Source organism: Heptranchias perlo, chromosome 17, assembly GCF_035084215.1.
Source record: "Heptranchias perlo isolate sHepPer1 chromosome 17, sHepPer1.hap1, whole genome shotgun sequence".
NCBI classification, from domain to species: domain Eukaryota; kingdom Metazoa; phylum Chordata; class Chondrichthyes; order Hexanchiformes; family Hexanchidae; genus Heptranchias; species Heptranchias perlo.
Window position 1 is genome coordinate 11,966,681 of NC_090341.1, and position 16,213 is coordinate 11,982,893.

General features: G+C 42.4%; 1 protein-coding gene across 4 annotated transcripts in view; it reads left to right on the top strand.

Moving 5' to 3' along the window:
* sema3fb (sema domain, immunoglobulin domain (Ig), short basic domain, secreted, (semaphorin) 3Fb) overlaps window positions 1-16,213 on the top strand; it is a 221,150-nt gene extending 204,937 nt beyond the window's left edge. For all 4 annotated transcript variants that reach the window (XM_067998494.1, XM_067998497.1, XM_067998495.1 and 1 more), the window contains 5 exons: window positions 1,073-1,114; window positions 2,261-2,418; window positions 7,560-7,627; window positions 9,510-9,643; window positions 13,908-16,213. In XM_067998494.1, the coding sequence (XP_067854595.1) occupies window positions 1,073-1,114; window positions 2,261-2,418; window positions 7,560-7,627; window positions 9,510-9,643; window positions 13,908-14,351 (846 nt within the window). In that variant the 3' untranslated portion in view covers window positions 14,352-16,213. The remainder of the gene's footprint in view (window positions 1-1,072; window positions 1,115-2,260; window positions 2,419-7,559; window positions 7,628-9,509; window positions 9,644-13,907) is intronic.

The window sequence follows — 16,213 nt, forward strand, 5'->3', positions numbered from 1 at the left end:
TCAATGATCTCTGCCTCAACTCTTCCCTCTGGCAAAGCATTCTACACTCTAAAAACTCTGTTAAAACATTTCCCCATAACCTGGTATTTAATGTTTTATGACATTAAACCAGATAAGGGTCAACGCTACACCCCATCAAAACATTGGTCCTTTTTAAATACCAAATGTTTCTTCTTCTTTTAAAAATGATTCCTGTCACTAATTTGGTAAAGAGAACATTTGACAAACCCTGAAGAACACACAGATTCCCATAGCTACTTTCCCCCACTTTCCTTTAAGCCACTTATCATATCTCAGAATCATACCAGGGTTAAATTATGAGGACAGGTTCCATAGACTAGGCTTGTATACCCTCGAGTATAGAAGATTAAGGGGTGATCTAATTGAGGTGTTGAAGATGATTAAAGGATTTGATAGGATAGATAGAGAGAAACTATTTCCTCCAGTGGGGGAGTCCAGAACAAGAGGGCATAACCTCAAAATTAGAGCCAGGCCATTCAGGGGTGATGTCAGGAAGCACTTCTTCACACAAAGGATAGTGGAAATCTGCAACTCTTTCACCCATAAAACTATTGAGGCTGGGGGTCAATTGTAAATTTCAAAACTGAGATTGATGATTATTGTTAGGGTATTAAGGGTTACGGAACCAAGGCTGGTAAATGGAGTTAAGATACAGATCAGCCATGATCTAATTGAATGGCGGAACAGGCTCAAGGGACTGAATGGCCTATTCCTGTTCCTGTGTACAGTACTGGTTTTCAGAGAGCTGGATTATGCCAACCTCCAAAGGCACCCTTCCCCTTCTTATACTTCCACCTGATACCATTCCCCGTGAGGTGTCAGGCGGAAGAAAAGTGGACAAATCCAGCAGCACCTCATAAGACCCATGGAAAAGTGGGTCACCACTGCTGCAGGAACAAGATAAGTTTGGCTATCTATCCTTTTAACTACAACAGACAGGGAGAGAATCACACCCGTTTTAAAATGTAAAAATGCATTTAATATACTAATACTTGTGCAATCCTTTGTGAGTCTACTGTGTGTTGATAAATTGAAATATTTTATTTTTCAGATGCCAACCCAAGTAAAGACGATGAAGATCTCCTCCAAAAGGGTAAGAATCACTCGGCTCCTTGAATGCTTCCTAAATCTTCTAATTGTAGTCGGATTTAGGTTTAAAAGAAAACATTCCAATTGAAGAGATTAGTTCCATTGTTTAAATTGTGGAACAAAAACTCAAAGCATTCTTCAATAACATTCTAATTTTGAAAGTTTAAAATCCGAAATATGTATCTTTGAATTTATGTTGCTTCTACATGGACTGTTCCACTTCTGATTTCAAGGGATGAATTTCTTCCTGTTTAATATTTTAGTTCCCTACCATTCCCCTCCCCCAGTATGTTAAACCATTACCTGATTGAGTGAGTGGGCTAACAACTTGTTCACAGGTCTGTCCTAGTGTCACTTTGTATTTGTGTAGTGCTGTTTAACAAATGGCCACCTATTCCCACTCTTTGAGGCACTCAGTAAGACCATTTTGGAAATTAATTAAAGATGTAGGATCAATGGCCCCATTACTTGTAATTCAATAAGAGACCTTTGGGCATCATCAATAGACGATCCATTGGGTTTCATCCAATAAGGGACCCATTCACTCTTATCCAATAAGGGACCCATTGACTCTTATGAGGAAGAACACGGAGCCAGGTTTCTACCCATATCGTCAACTGACTCCGTAACGTCACTGCATCAGATCTGAACTTGCATTAAATAGGACACCACTAGCTCAGGTTGACCTGGCCTAGTATTCCAAACTACAACAAACTCAGCTCCCTACTGTGAACTCCAAGTAGAAAAAAATCTGACCCAGGCAATGAATTCCAGTGGCCCAAACCACTTTCATTTGCTTCCACTATGTAGAATTCAATCCACTTTCTAGTCGTTCCATTTGTAGATAATTCCTGATCTGTTTATACAAGGTCTCCTGTTTAAACACTCAGTAAATTATATAGAGTCAAACAGGTGCCAAATGCTAACTACAAACAACAGCACATTTTGTAAATCTGATTACTTTTACATGTGTTAAATATATGTTTTGCGTCCGGTGCCTTCTGTTGTGGTTCAGGATGAATGATTTAATGGGCTGTGGAAAGAAGATTTACAACCTGACTCTCGCACTTGCTCCAATCCTAAACCCAATCAGAGATTGTGACTGACCTAAATCCATGGTCCTAACATCTGTCTTTTTCTTTTCTCACAGCAACAGCTGTATGTTGGCTCTACTTTGGGCATTACTCAGGTTGCCCTTCACCGCTGTGATGTTTATGGAGAAGCCTGCGCAGATTGCTGTCTTGCCCGAGATCCATACTGTGCATGGGATGGCAAGGCTTGCTCCAGATATTTAGCCTCATCAAAAAGGTAAATGACCGTAATCAATAAGACTCATTTCACACGCGGGGCTAAAAATGAACAATTCACTTACCTGCTATGTCGCTCACGAGTATCTCAGTGTCAGCTTCTGTGCATGAAATACAAACTGGCTAAAAAGACACAAATTCATCTACATGTGGTTCTGCATGGGTTGTAAACATCCCAGTGCCAATTCCTGTATGCGTAACAGATCTAATCAGATATCCTGGGTTAGTACAACCATCACCTCTCACAGATGTACGGAGTCATACAACACCAGGTTATAGTCCAACAGCTTTATTTGAAATCGCAAGCTTTCGGAGCTTTCCTCCTTCTTCAGGTGACTCACCTGACGAAGGAGCAAAGCTCCGAAAGCTCGTGATTTCAAATAAAGCTGTTGGACTATAACCTGGTGTTGTACGACTCCGTACATTTGTCCACCCCAGTCCATCACCGGCACCTCCGCATCACCTCTCACAGATGCTGCCAAGGATGTCTCAGTGTCCTGAAATGGTCACCACACAGATTATTTAATATTTCCTTCTCACCCCTCCATCCACTCCCTCTGCCTCAGCTTGAACTTTACAATTTACAAGCTTTTAAAAATCCCAAACTTGCCATCTAATACTCTTAACCACTATGGGCTGAAATTTGCTTGGGTTCTGCTGGTCTTGCAGTGGAATTGCATAGAATTTCAGCCCTATCTCCTTTATTTATTTTATCTTCACACCTACTCTTTCCAGCCTTGGTGGTGTCCTACACTATGGGCCTTGGTGTTCCATCTAGGTTTCTCAATTTAAAACAATAAGTTGGGTAGGTTGCATGCCCCGCATAGCAATAGCCTAAGACTTTAAGAACAGGAGAAGCTGTGTTAGTGATGGAGAAGACAATTCTAAATTGCTTAACATCTCCGGTGGGGACGGAAGCTCCACGTCTTGTATACTAATGATCTTTTTTTGTAGATCCCCAATATCGTGTGTTGCATGCCCCATGTTGGAGTTTGCATGCCATGTAATCTATAACGGATATACTTGCAAGATAAACGAGGACTGCGAGTGCTAAATGAGAGGACACTAGTCCAAAACTAACAAGCCTCAAGTGCGACTAAAAAAGAAAAACTTGCATTTATGTTATGCCTTTCACAATCTCAGGACGTCCCAAAGCGCTTTACAGCCAATGAAGTACTTTTTGAAGTGTAGTCACTATTGTAATATAGGAAATGCCAATTTGCGCACAGCAAGATCCCACAAACAGCAATGTGATAACGACCAGATAATCTGTTTTAGTGATGTTGGTTGAGGGATAAATATTGGCCAGGACACCCCCGGTGTCCTGGCCAATATTTATCCCTCAACCAGCTCCTCTTCGAAATAGTGCCACAGGATCTTTTACATTCACTGGAGAGGGCAGACGGCACCTCCGACAGTGCAGCACTTCCTCAGTGTTGCACTGAAGTGTCGGGCTGGATCAGGTGCTTAAGCCTCTGGAGTGGGATCTTGAACCTACAACCTTCTGATTCAGAGACGAGAGCACTCCCAACTGAGCCACGGCTGACACCCTAGAGATTAGAGGGTACATTTTGCTAGGTCTGGTGGGATCTCACACAAAGCCAATGCATATCGGATCACCATGGGTGCGCTGCCAGTCATTTTCCTTCCATTGATTTTAATCAGTGGAAAATCACAGGCATTGCACCTGCGAGTTTGGGTTATGTGCCTGATTCACAAGAGGCTCCACCAGCAGCGCAGGATAATGCAAAATTTACATTCAGAAGAAATTTCTTTAGCACAAAGAAGTGGGGGTAGATTAAAGACTCCAAGCAAAAGCAGTTAATGCTGTGTTAATTACTTAATAAAAGCATTGGATAAATACCTTAGAATGGGATTGAAGTTTATTGAGACACCTATAGAGAGAAATAATGAATCACCCTGGTTCCTGTGCCACTGGGACCATGCAAATATAATCTGTGAAAAGCTGGAGTTTATTTATAATAAAATATTATAGTACTTGCCTTTAAATAGCGTCTTTCACATCGAGATGCCTCATACGATGAATGACTTTTTGAAATGCCACGTCTGTTATTAGGTCGACATTGTGCATCAGCAACGCCCCACAAACACTGATGAGATACACAGTCAATCTGTTTCAGTTTTAATGATAGAGGTTGCAAGCTTAGACAGGTATTCTGGAGCTCTGCTTTGAGGGTCACGGAGAAATTCTGCAGAAGTTTGCCTCGGGAGATAGTAAATTGGGAGGAGTACATGACTGTGGCAGAGTACTTCTGGGCTCTGGAAGGAAGCAACTGATCTTTTTCTCTCTCTCGCCCCATGGCTGGCTTATTACCTGGTAGTAGGCTGTTAATGAGACACCAGTAACCTAAGTCCACGTTACAGCTACAAATAAAACGTAAATCAATTCATATTTATAATACTCAGTGGAAATAAAAATCAGATTTCCATTAGTTTGACACCACACGGACACAATTTCATTACCTGGCGGCTTCAACTGATTTTCTTGGCCTTGAAAACAACTACAAAAGTATTTATTAAAATTAATTCGCAAGTACTATCAATAGGATGTGTCGTAGCCAGCAGTGAGATACAATGCATATTTCACTCGTCAGTCTGCCTATAACACATTCATGAGAGATCTTGATAGAGTAAATAGAGAGAAACTGTTTCCACTGGCAGGAGGGTTGGTAATCAGAGCACACAGATTTAAGGTCATTGGCAAAAGAACCAGAAGGAAGATGAGGAGCATTTTTTTTTGCACAGTGAGTTGTTATGATCTGGAATGCACTGCCTGAAAGGGTGATGGAAGCAGATTCAATAATAACTTTCAAAAGGGAATTGGATAAATGCTTGAAGGGGAAAAATTTGCAGGGCTATGGGGAAGGAGCAGGGGAGTGGGACTAATTGGATAGCTCTTTCAAAGAGCCAGCACAGGCATGATTTTTTTTTTCAAAAATTATACTTTATTCATAAAATTTGCAGCAATACATTCAATAGAGTTGTCATATCACATTCCAAACGTACACAATACAGATTATACAATTTGCAGGTTACATCAAGTATAGTTCAATGAACACATTGTACATAATTACAGTTCATGACAGTCTAGGGTGCCTCATTGCGTTACACTCAATACAGATTATTGATTTCAGATTCATTACAGATTCATTATAGGTACGTTACATCAATTTGAATTTTACATTCTGCCCGAGGGTTTTTTTTCCCTGATTGCAGCCCCTCGGTATACAATGACGGGAAGGCTCTAAACGGTTGCCTTTCAAGCCGGCACAGGCATGATGGGCTGAATGGCCTCCTTCTGTGCTGTACGATTCTATTACTTTGTCCCTGTCAACTCGAGGGTATATGGCTGGTATCTCATGGTTAACTGCAACGTGTTCTGCATTTATGTTGAAAAGCTCCTTGAAATTTGCACAAGGTGGATCCTGTGCTCATTATATTTTCACAGTGCATCTGTGTCACTTCATTTATTAAGGCTGCTGTCACTGTAGCTGAAACTCATTTTTTAAAATAATAAATTCATGCAGAGAAGCATCCCTTGGCTATTTTGACCCTGCTACTCATTTTTTTTTCTTCTGACGACTTCTAACTTTACTTAGTCTAGTCACAATTATGTGTGAATTCAGTATTTTAATTGAGCACTGAATCTGATCGAAATTGTTTTAAAAATCATTGCTATTGTTCTGCATGAATGTGACGGAGCATAAGATAAAATGCAAGTCTTTTGTTTCAGTGGTATCACTTTCACCTGCGTCAGAAAATTGTGGGTTCAAATCCCACTCCAGGACTTTGAGCACATAATCTAGGCTGACACTTCAAGTGTAACACCAAGAGAATGCTGCATTGTCAGAGGTGCCTTTTGTCACTTGAGATTTGAATGGGGCCTTGTTCATGTGGATGTAAAATGCCTTCTTTGAAGAATAGAAGTGTCTTGGCCAACTTTCCTCCCTCATGTAACACCATCAATGCTCATTTGCTGTTTGTAGGACTTTACTGAACATAAATGCAAGTTCTTTTTTTCTTCTTCTTGACTAGAAAATAAGCCAAAGTTAAAATCGAGGGGCAAACATTGTTCTGATTGCTATATGTAGTGATGATGTCAACACGTTTATGAAGATTTCCATTAGGTGCAGTGCTACCAAACTAACGTTTGTAAGACGCAATTTTCTTTTGTTTATAGCTTTGGATTTTTAGATACAGGACTAAGGGTGGAAACATTTTCTGATAGGTAGAAAAAAAAAGCAATGGGAAGAGCACATTGGTGGAAACCTACCAATGAGAGTACTATCTGTATTCTTATCCACCAATCAGGAAATGATGTTTATCAATCATCCAACCCTGTATTGGGGTTGTATTCTCTAGAGTTTCGAAGGTTAAGGGGTGATCTGATCGAAGTTTATAAGATATTAAGGGGAACAGATAGGGTGGATAGAGAGAAACTATTTCCGCTGGTTGGGGATTTTAGGAGTAGGGGGCACAGTCTAAAAATTAGAGCCAGACCTTTCAGGAGCGAGATTAGAAAACATTTCTACACACAAAGGGTGGTAGAAGTTTGGAACTCTCTTCCGCAAACGGCAATTGATACTAACTCAATTGCTAAATTTAAATCTGAAATAGATAGCTTTTTGGCAACCAAAGGTATTAAGGGATATGGGCCAAAGGCAGGTATATGGAGTTAGATCACAGATCAGCCATGATCTTATCAAATGGCGGAGCAGGCACGAGGGGCTGAATGGCCTACTCCTGTTCCTATGTTCCTATGTATTTCAAAATCGAAAGCTGTAGCAGCCAAGATAGTGGAACTGAAGAACTGGGGCCTTGTGATCAGACAACCCTAACTGGTGGGCTGGATGGTAGACTGTAATTTGGACACCACTGATATATACAAAAGCTAGGAAGAAAACCAAATCAGAGAAAGAGGCCTAGAAATTCGGGCGCGCCCATTTTTGGTGCTTTACCTAACCTGTGAATGCTTGATGCTGACTCTGGGTGCACTATGGGCGGCATTTCCTATTTTCTACATGAGCATGAAGTTAACTGGGAATAAAAATCAGTTAAGAGTTCCAAACCGTGTTTGATAGTTTCTATGGCTTTCACCGGAACTCATTTTCTTTTTCACAGGCGAAGCCGAAGGCAGGATGTACGGCACGGCAACCCAATCAGACAGTGTCGAGGTTACAACTCCAATGGTGAGTATGGAGACATTTCCTTGTTCTGTGGGAGGCAGTCTTCATTTTACTCCCAACGAGTAACGGATGATGGGTAATTACTGAGTAACTTGCAGAGAGGTCAGGGTGAGTTAGAGAGATGTATATCACCAAGAGAGTTGAGAGAGATGTATACGGACGGGGTGAGTTAGAGAGATGTATACGGACAGGGTGAGTTAGAGAGATGCATGTGACCAGGAGAATTAAAGAGGTGTATATGGCCGGGGTGAGTTAGAGAGATGTACGTGACCAAGAGAGTTAAGAAAGATGTACATGGCTGGGATTAGTTAGAAAGATGTACGTGACCAGGAGAGTTAGTGAGGTGTAAATGGCTGGGGTGAGTTAGAGAGATGTACGTGACCAGGAGAGTTAGTGAGATGTATATGGCTGGGGTGAGTTAGAGAGATGTACGTGACCAGGAGAGTTAGTGAGATGTAAATGGCTGGGGTGAGTTAGAGAGATGTACGTGACCAGGAGAGTTAGTGAGATGTATATGGCTGGGGTGAGTTAGAGAGATGTACGTGACCAGGAGAGTTAGTGAGGTGTATATGGCTGGGGTGAGTTAGAGAGATGTACAAGGTCTGGAGAGTTATAGGGGTGCACATGGACAGGATGATTTAGAGAGATGTACAGGGTCAGGGGAGTTAAAAAAGTGTATATAGCCACAGGAGTTAGAGAGATGTACACAGTCAAGGGAATTAGAGAGGTGCATATGGCTGGGATGAATTTTAAAGGTTCATAGGTCCCCTGAGCTGGGTTTGGGCAGACTTACACACCAACACTGAAACCTCAAGTGCAAACAGAAGCTTACAACTCTTCACACTTGATCATATTTATATAAAATCTAGCACATAAAGTTACACTTAGGGCATGTTTATTATGTTCTCCAACTAAAGGATGTAAAGGATACATAAGTATCACTTAATATGCTACCTTTTTATTAAAATGGCAAATGTAAAATATGGGATTGACTGTCCATAAAGGCATAACTTATACAGGAGATTTTAAGCTGTGGAACTGAGCAATACAGAGCAAGGAAGCCCCGAAGATTTATCCCCAGTCTGTGCAAACTTAGTTGATCTCAGCTGGAGCAACGGCAGGGGATCTGCACATTAGTCCCAGTGCCCCTGGATTAGGAAGGGTTAAGATTAGCCAGGGTCCCTGCTCCTGGTTACCATGCACTGGAAAGTACATGTATATAGATAAAAAGGAGAAACTGCAATTGCTGAAAATCTAAAATTAAAACAGAAAATGCTGGAAATGCCAGTCAGAATCTATAAAGAGGAAAGACTGGTTACGATGGTTCGGGTGTGTAACCCTTCATTATAACCCCTCTTTTCTCTTAACAGATGCTGACTGACGTGCTGTATATTTTCAGCATTTTCTGCATGTGTAGACATGTTCAGGTGGGCAGGATCGGGCTCACTGTGATGCCCCTTCTATGGTTGAATAGCTTGCCAACGTTCACTATATGTACACTACATGTTCACGCATGAAAATTGGCCATTTAAGGAGGTACAAGATGCAGGAGGGGAGGAATCAGCACCTGTGAAACCTACACCATTAGGAGTCTGTGCAAGAGGGGAGACAATTGTAATATTTTGAGAAGCTAACCAGAAATGAATGATATTTTTCCCCAGTTTGCAATGGAGTGATATCATTGCATATTCCTCACTCTGCCAGCCTGGTAAAGTTAGCGATAAGATAACAAAACATCTTTCCAAATAAATTGAAGCTAAAACACGGAGATCCTCTAACAGCCTTGTATTTTGCCTGTGTTTAAGTAACGGAAAACCTCTTTGTATTTTCTAATGGAATGGATGGTATCACAATGAGTCCTAACCCTCTGTTGATACATTGACAGCTAATAGGAAAACAGCAGAGACAGAGCAGTATGGTGTGGAAGGCAGCAGCACGTTCCTCGAGTGTCAGCCCAAGTCCCCTCAGGCCAGCATTAAGTGGGTGCTACAGCGACATGGCAGTGACCGGAAGAAAGAGGTAAACACAAGTTTATAATCTCCAACTCACCGCTACAGAGAGTTTAATCTCCAGGGCCTACACTCTGACCTTAAAGTAATTCCATGAACTAAGACATTAATGTTTTATATTCTAACAAGACTTTGTCTGCGCACTGATGCTGTGGGTTTTAGATGAAAGCGGAGCATCCAACCTGGCTGCAGTTAAGTCTATGGATTACATAGAATTACATAGAATTGTACATCGCAGAAACAGGCCATTCGCCCCAACAGGTCAATGCTCCACATGAGCCTCCTCCCACCTTACTTCATCTCACCCTCTTCACATATCCTTTTATTACTTTCTCATCCAGCTTCCCCTTAAATGAATCTATGCTATTCGCCTCAGCCACTCTCTGAGTAAAGAAATTTCTCCCGAATTCCTTATTGGATTTATTAGTGACTATCTTATATTTATGGCCTCTAGTTTTGGACGCCCCCACAAGTGGAAACATCTTCTCTACGTCTACCCTATCAAAACCCTTCATAATTTTAAAGACCTCTATCAGGTCACCTCTCAGCCTTGTCGTCGCTAAAGAAAAGAGCCCCAGCCTGTTCAGTCTTTCCTGATCGTTAAACCCTCTCATTTCTGATATCTAGAAGACCAACTAACTGGGCGAGGACCCCCATTGAGGATAATGGAAATTTTGATCTTACTTGTATGGTACAAAGAAACACTAGGCAAAGGAATGAAGCAAAGTGCAAAGCAAAGAACATTTTATACTGAATGTTTCTTGGGTTGTGAGGTTGATTTTATATCAGACGGGACGAGTTTGATGGTTGCAGGGTGCAATGAGGCAGTGAGACTTCCATGAGCATTTGTCAGGTGAAAATTTTGGTACATAATTGGCACTTGGCCAATTGAGGCTCCACTGTCCATAGGTCGATCAGGCCTGGGGCAGGGGAATCTAGAATGTCACAATGTGCATTAGGAAATAATCATAATGCACAGTAGTTTGTAGAGCAGTAATGGAGCTGGGACAGGACTACTACTGTAGCACCAGGTCACCAACTTCAGTGGTCTGTTCAGAGGAAGAGCAATTGAAGGAGAGTTTGATTTAGTTGCTACATGCAATGGCTTTGGGCTGAAGTCACATCACAAGAAGTCCAGAATGGAAATAAATTGCCAATAAAAAATGGAACAGGGAAATGTCATTAGTTTAAAGAGCCCGGACATGCTAATTAGCTGAATCCGGAAATTCATGCAGTTTTAGCTACACTCCGGTGGGCACAGTACAGCAGCACACTGGCCGACTGCAGCGGGCAGTGGGTGGTGGACGGGTGGATATCAGCACTATTATTTAGGAGAGACGAAAGAGGGAAAATTGGAAAAACAAGTTCATCATTAAGAATTTAAAGATTATAATGACTAAAGCAGTTCAGTTAGGAACATACAAACAGGAGTAGGCCATTCAGCCCCTCAAGCCTGTTCCACCATTCAGTTAGATCTTGGCTGATCTGTATCTTAACTCCATCTACCCGCCTTGGTCCCATAACCCTTAATACCCTTGCCTAACAAAAATCTTTCAATCTCAGCTTTGAAAGATTCCACGGCACTGTTTGAAGAATAGCAGGGGAGTTCTCCTCAGTGTCCTGGCCAATATTTATCCCTCAATCAACATCAGTAAAACAGATTATCTGGTCATTATCTCTTTGCTGTTTGTGGAACCTTGCTGTGCGCAAATTGTCTGCCGCATTTCCTACATTACAACAGTGACTACACTTCAAAACAACTTTATTGGCTGTGAAACGCTTTGGGACGTTCTGAGCTTGTGAAAGTTGCTATATAAATGCAAGTTCTTTCTTTATTACCGCAAGCCAGACGATGACTGGTGTCAAATATCAAATGACTGCACTGCAACAGTTTAGGCTGCTCCTCAGTGGTTGGGGTTAAGACATCTTTTGAGGCAGCATCGAAAACACTTGTCTGCATCTAACCCATGCTGTACCTGACCTGGACTTGCCTTATGTTGCCACCAGGTTAACAAATATCAATGAATGTCCGTCCCTCGCTTTAATTGCTACCAAATTCCACAACAACAACAACTTACATTTATATCGCGCCTTTAACGGAGTAAAATGTCCCAAGGCACTTCACAGGAGCGTTATCAAACAAAATTTGACACTGCACCACATGAGATATTAGGATGGGTTATCAAACAAATGCTTGGTCAAAAAGGTAGGTTTTAAGGAGTGTCTTAAAGGAGGAGAGAGAGGTAGAGAGACAGAGAGGTTTAGGGAGGGAATTCCAGAGCTTAGGGCCTAGGAAGCTGAAGGCACGGCCACCAATGGTGGAGCGATAAAAATCGGGGATGCGCAAGAGGCCAGAATTGGTGGAGGGCAGAAATCTTGGAGGTTACAGAGATAGGGAGGGGCGAGGCCGTGGAGGGATTTGAAAACACCTCCACCAAACCACTACCAAAGCATTGCAGAACAGAAACTCCACTTACTAGCCATTGCCCATGTCAGGAAGCAGGCCTCCCCAGCTGACGCAAGCCTCCTGTGCTGATGTCGAACTTCTCAAGCCAAGCAGTCCACTTTTGGCCCAACAAGCAATTGACCGTCAGCTGGTGGGAAGTGAGTCATCTCAGTGGTGGGGTGGGGAACACTTCCTTTCTCATGGAAAGGGTGGTGCTTATCCTTCTTTGTCAACCAAAGCCAATGTCAAGAACAGGGTCGTACACAACAGTGGCAGGAAGGATCTTGGTTTAATGAGAAGGATTTTTAAAAAATTCTTTTGGTTCCTAGATTTTGTAGTGTTCATTGCGCAAAGCTTAACTCGTTCACAGCAACCCCCCTACCATTGTGTGCAGCTTTCCACTGCTTACTTTTAACATCATCAAGGGATCTTCGCAGCAGCTAATGTGTTGTGGAATTGGTGTACAATATTGGTTCATTAGAAATGCACAAGTAGATGGCAGAACCTAGCACACTGCCAAAGAGAACAATTTCAAGCACATGCCTGCTCAGGGCACCTCTCTGTCCTGAGCAACAAATCAGTGATTGTGGTACTATCTGAGGGATTACTAAAGCTGGGAGGGGTAATAGCTAATGGAGCACTAGAGCTGGAGTTAGTGCTAGCTGGCAATAGTAATATCTGAAGGGGCACTATAATTGCGATTGGTGCTACCTAATGGGACACTATAATTGGGAGTGTTGTTATCTAAAGGGGCACTATAATTAGAATGATGCTATCTCAAGAGCCACTAGAGCTCCAAGTGGTGCTATCTGTAGCGGAACTATAATTGGGAGTGGCCAACTTGCAGGCCAACAGCTCTTGATCCTCCTGGGTCCCCAACGAACAGTGTTTCACAGGTTGGCAGAGCTGTACATTATGACTTGATCAATGGCTCAGTGATATCATTATGTCACTCATCGTGCATTCCACCAAAACCTGAACTCGTAACTAAGGAACAAATTTTGTGGTGCCTCAGCCTTGTCCACTTCAGCACAAACTTACCCCAGAGGATCAGCATGCAGTTTTTCACCAGAGGCTTTGGATCAGGCTGTCCTTAGCTGCTATAAAAACAGAAAATGGTGGAAATACTCAGCAGGTCAGGCAGCATCTGTGGAGAGAGAAACAGAGTTAACGTTTCAGGTCGATGGCCTTTCATCAGAACTGGCTTTTGCTTTTGTCCTCAGCTGCTGTTGGAAGTGAGTCAGACCCAGAAACACTCCCTGATGCAGAGGTAATGGAAATTGTTAACATAACCATAGTGCAATTGGCCTGCTGTCTTGCCTGGGAAGTTGAGCCATGTTGGTCAATGTGCTGGTGTCTTGACATGCAGTGTTATGTTTAGCACTGACCAGGACGATGGCATGTGCCAATGGGTCAACCTCTGTTCCGAAAGCTGACAGGACAGTGGCATGTGCCAGTGACCCCAACTTCTGGGCAGGAAGCTGACAGGACAATGACATGGGCCAATGGACCCAACCTCGAAGCCATTGGTTACATAATAACAACCCAATACCACTGCGTCAAAGAATAGGCTTACTATGGCCAGAGAATGGGTGGAGGGAGATAGACCTCATTAGGTATGTATCACACCAACCATTTAAAATTAAAATTAAAATGGAATCATTTTAATTACCAGTGTTCTCAGCTAGGGTGAGGTTACATTAAACTTGAATCCTATGTTTTTCAATAAAGCATTCATTGTTTGATGAGAACACATTTCTATAGGGAGGCTAAATAAGCCGTTAACAACACTGTGGTTTCTTCCCCCCCCCCCCCACCTGTTCTCTAGATTAAAGCAGATGAGCGGATCCTCAAGACAGACCAGGGTCTTCTCCTTCGATCCCTCCAGATGGCGGACGCCGGAACGTATCAGTGCACCGCCACGGAGAACAACTTCAAGCACGCGCTGGCACGGGTGCACCTCCGGGTCCTGAACAACGAGACAGTGAACGTGGTGCTTTCTCAAGCGGGGCTCTCGCCGGGTGTGGCCAACTTGCAGGGCGGCAGCCCGGGCACCTCCAGGACCCCTAACCCAGAGTACAAGGACCTGCTCCAGCTTCTGAGCCAACCGGAAATGGGGCTCATCAACCAATACTGCGAGGATTACTGGCAGCGCCCAGCCAACGTTCAGAAAGAAAACTTGAACAAGCAGCTCAAAGTGAAGCCCGTCAGAGAACAGAAAAAGCCGCGAAACCGCAGAAATCACCACACATCCCCTCTCCAGCAGACATGAAGCTCTGAGATAATAGAATTTCTTTAATATAAAGTATAACTTCCCTTACAACAGACAGTATTTATTGTAGGCTGTATATAGTATGATAATTCGACTTCCTTGTACTTACAACAAAGTCCCCATGACATTATGTATGATATATAGGTACTTAAAGGGGAGCAGTATTCCCCTGAATTGCCGCACAACCTTGAGGGTTGTAAAGTATGGTGGTTGTGCACTTAGCACTGTGACTCTCAGTTAATGTTTGTTGCTGTGTTTCAGGAGAAACTCCTTTACCCAGAGAGTGGTTCGAATGTGGAACTTGCTATCACAAGGTGTGGTTGAGGCAAATAGCATAGATGCATTTAAGGAGAAGCTAGATAAACACATGAGGGAGAAAGAAATGGAAAGATATGCTGATAGGGTTAGATGAAGTAGGGATAGAAGCAACCTGGGAACAGATATTTTGGGGCAAAGATCTGTGGCCCATGAATCCCACTGGGATGGACCTACCTATGACATCTCATGGGGTCAGGGGAAGTCACATAATGTAACCATGATGGGTGGGTGCCCACGTCACTAAGGATACATCTTGGGCACCCGTTCCTTTCAGGAGGCCACAAATGGCGATGGACTGTGCCAGTTCCAGGGCGTGCTGGTGCCCCCCCCACCAACCCACATCGCTATCTTGTTTTGGGCAGGTAGAAGCTTCACCCCCTACAAAATCTCCCGCAAAAACTCCCAGGGAATTTGCAGCCCTTTTGCTGTGCTCCTACCAGAGTTACAGCAGGAGCACACTGATGAAAGGCTGTGGGCCCCTTTGTATGGAGTTTAACCCAGTGTCCCCATGACAATGTAAAGTTTTGCTCCAGTGACATAATGAATGGGAGACAAGGGGCCACAGACAGAACTCCCCATACATTACATCACTAAAGCAGGACTCTGTCCCACAAGAGGGGAATGGTGTTCTATTGCAAAATATTTGCTATTGTAGTGAATAAAAGGCACATCTCTTTTTAAAACACTTCAGATATATTGTGCATGCTGTTCATTCCACCGCGTTCCTCAGCCATGTTTCTGATTCACACCCTTCTCTGACTCCATCACCGAGTTGACAACATCCTTCACAAATCATGGAATGAAACACACTAAAGATAATGCGATGGGCACCTCTAACCAACTAAAAGCATGGCCACAAGAGGCAACTGAGAGACAGCACCAGCAAGTGTACAGGCTTTATAGCATTAAGTATTATGCCTCAATTCAGGTGAATAGGGATCTTCTTTAACAATTATTCAGTCTCATCTGTAGATTTTTTTTTTAAACTTGCATTGTATTTTATATTAGAATGCATTAATAGTTAATGATGGTCTACACCTCAGACTGCTCTCTGTTTTTACTTTTATCGTTATAAATTAAATAGCTTTGGAAGAAAAGGTTGTATAATTTGTTAAAGTCGTGTTTTTTTTAAAAAAACTTTTGTTGTTGTTGCTGTTACTTTTATTAAAAGAATATTAAAAAAAACAAAATTGTGTGCTGAGAAAATGCGCAAGGAAAGTTCCTTCCCATGGTGCATTTCTCCAGTAATGGTATATAATATATTCTGTGATGTCACTTAACTTGGCTTCTAATTTTTGTTGTTTTTTTTTAAAGGAAGCAAGTTTATTTTTAATAACTTTATTAAACTTGGCTCAAATGTCAGTGAACATATATTCTGTTATATGTAAATAATTGTAAATCTAAGAAAGAAAAGTTCTTGAGTGTATTTGTCATTCATGTTTTGTGCACCTGACACAACACAACACAGTTGCTGGAGTGAAAGAACAGAGAGTTCCTGTGGATGAAATCAAACCAAATAAACACTGGCTCATCTCTTTAACGTA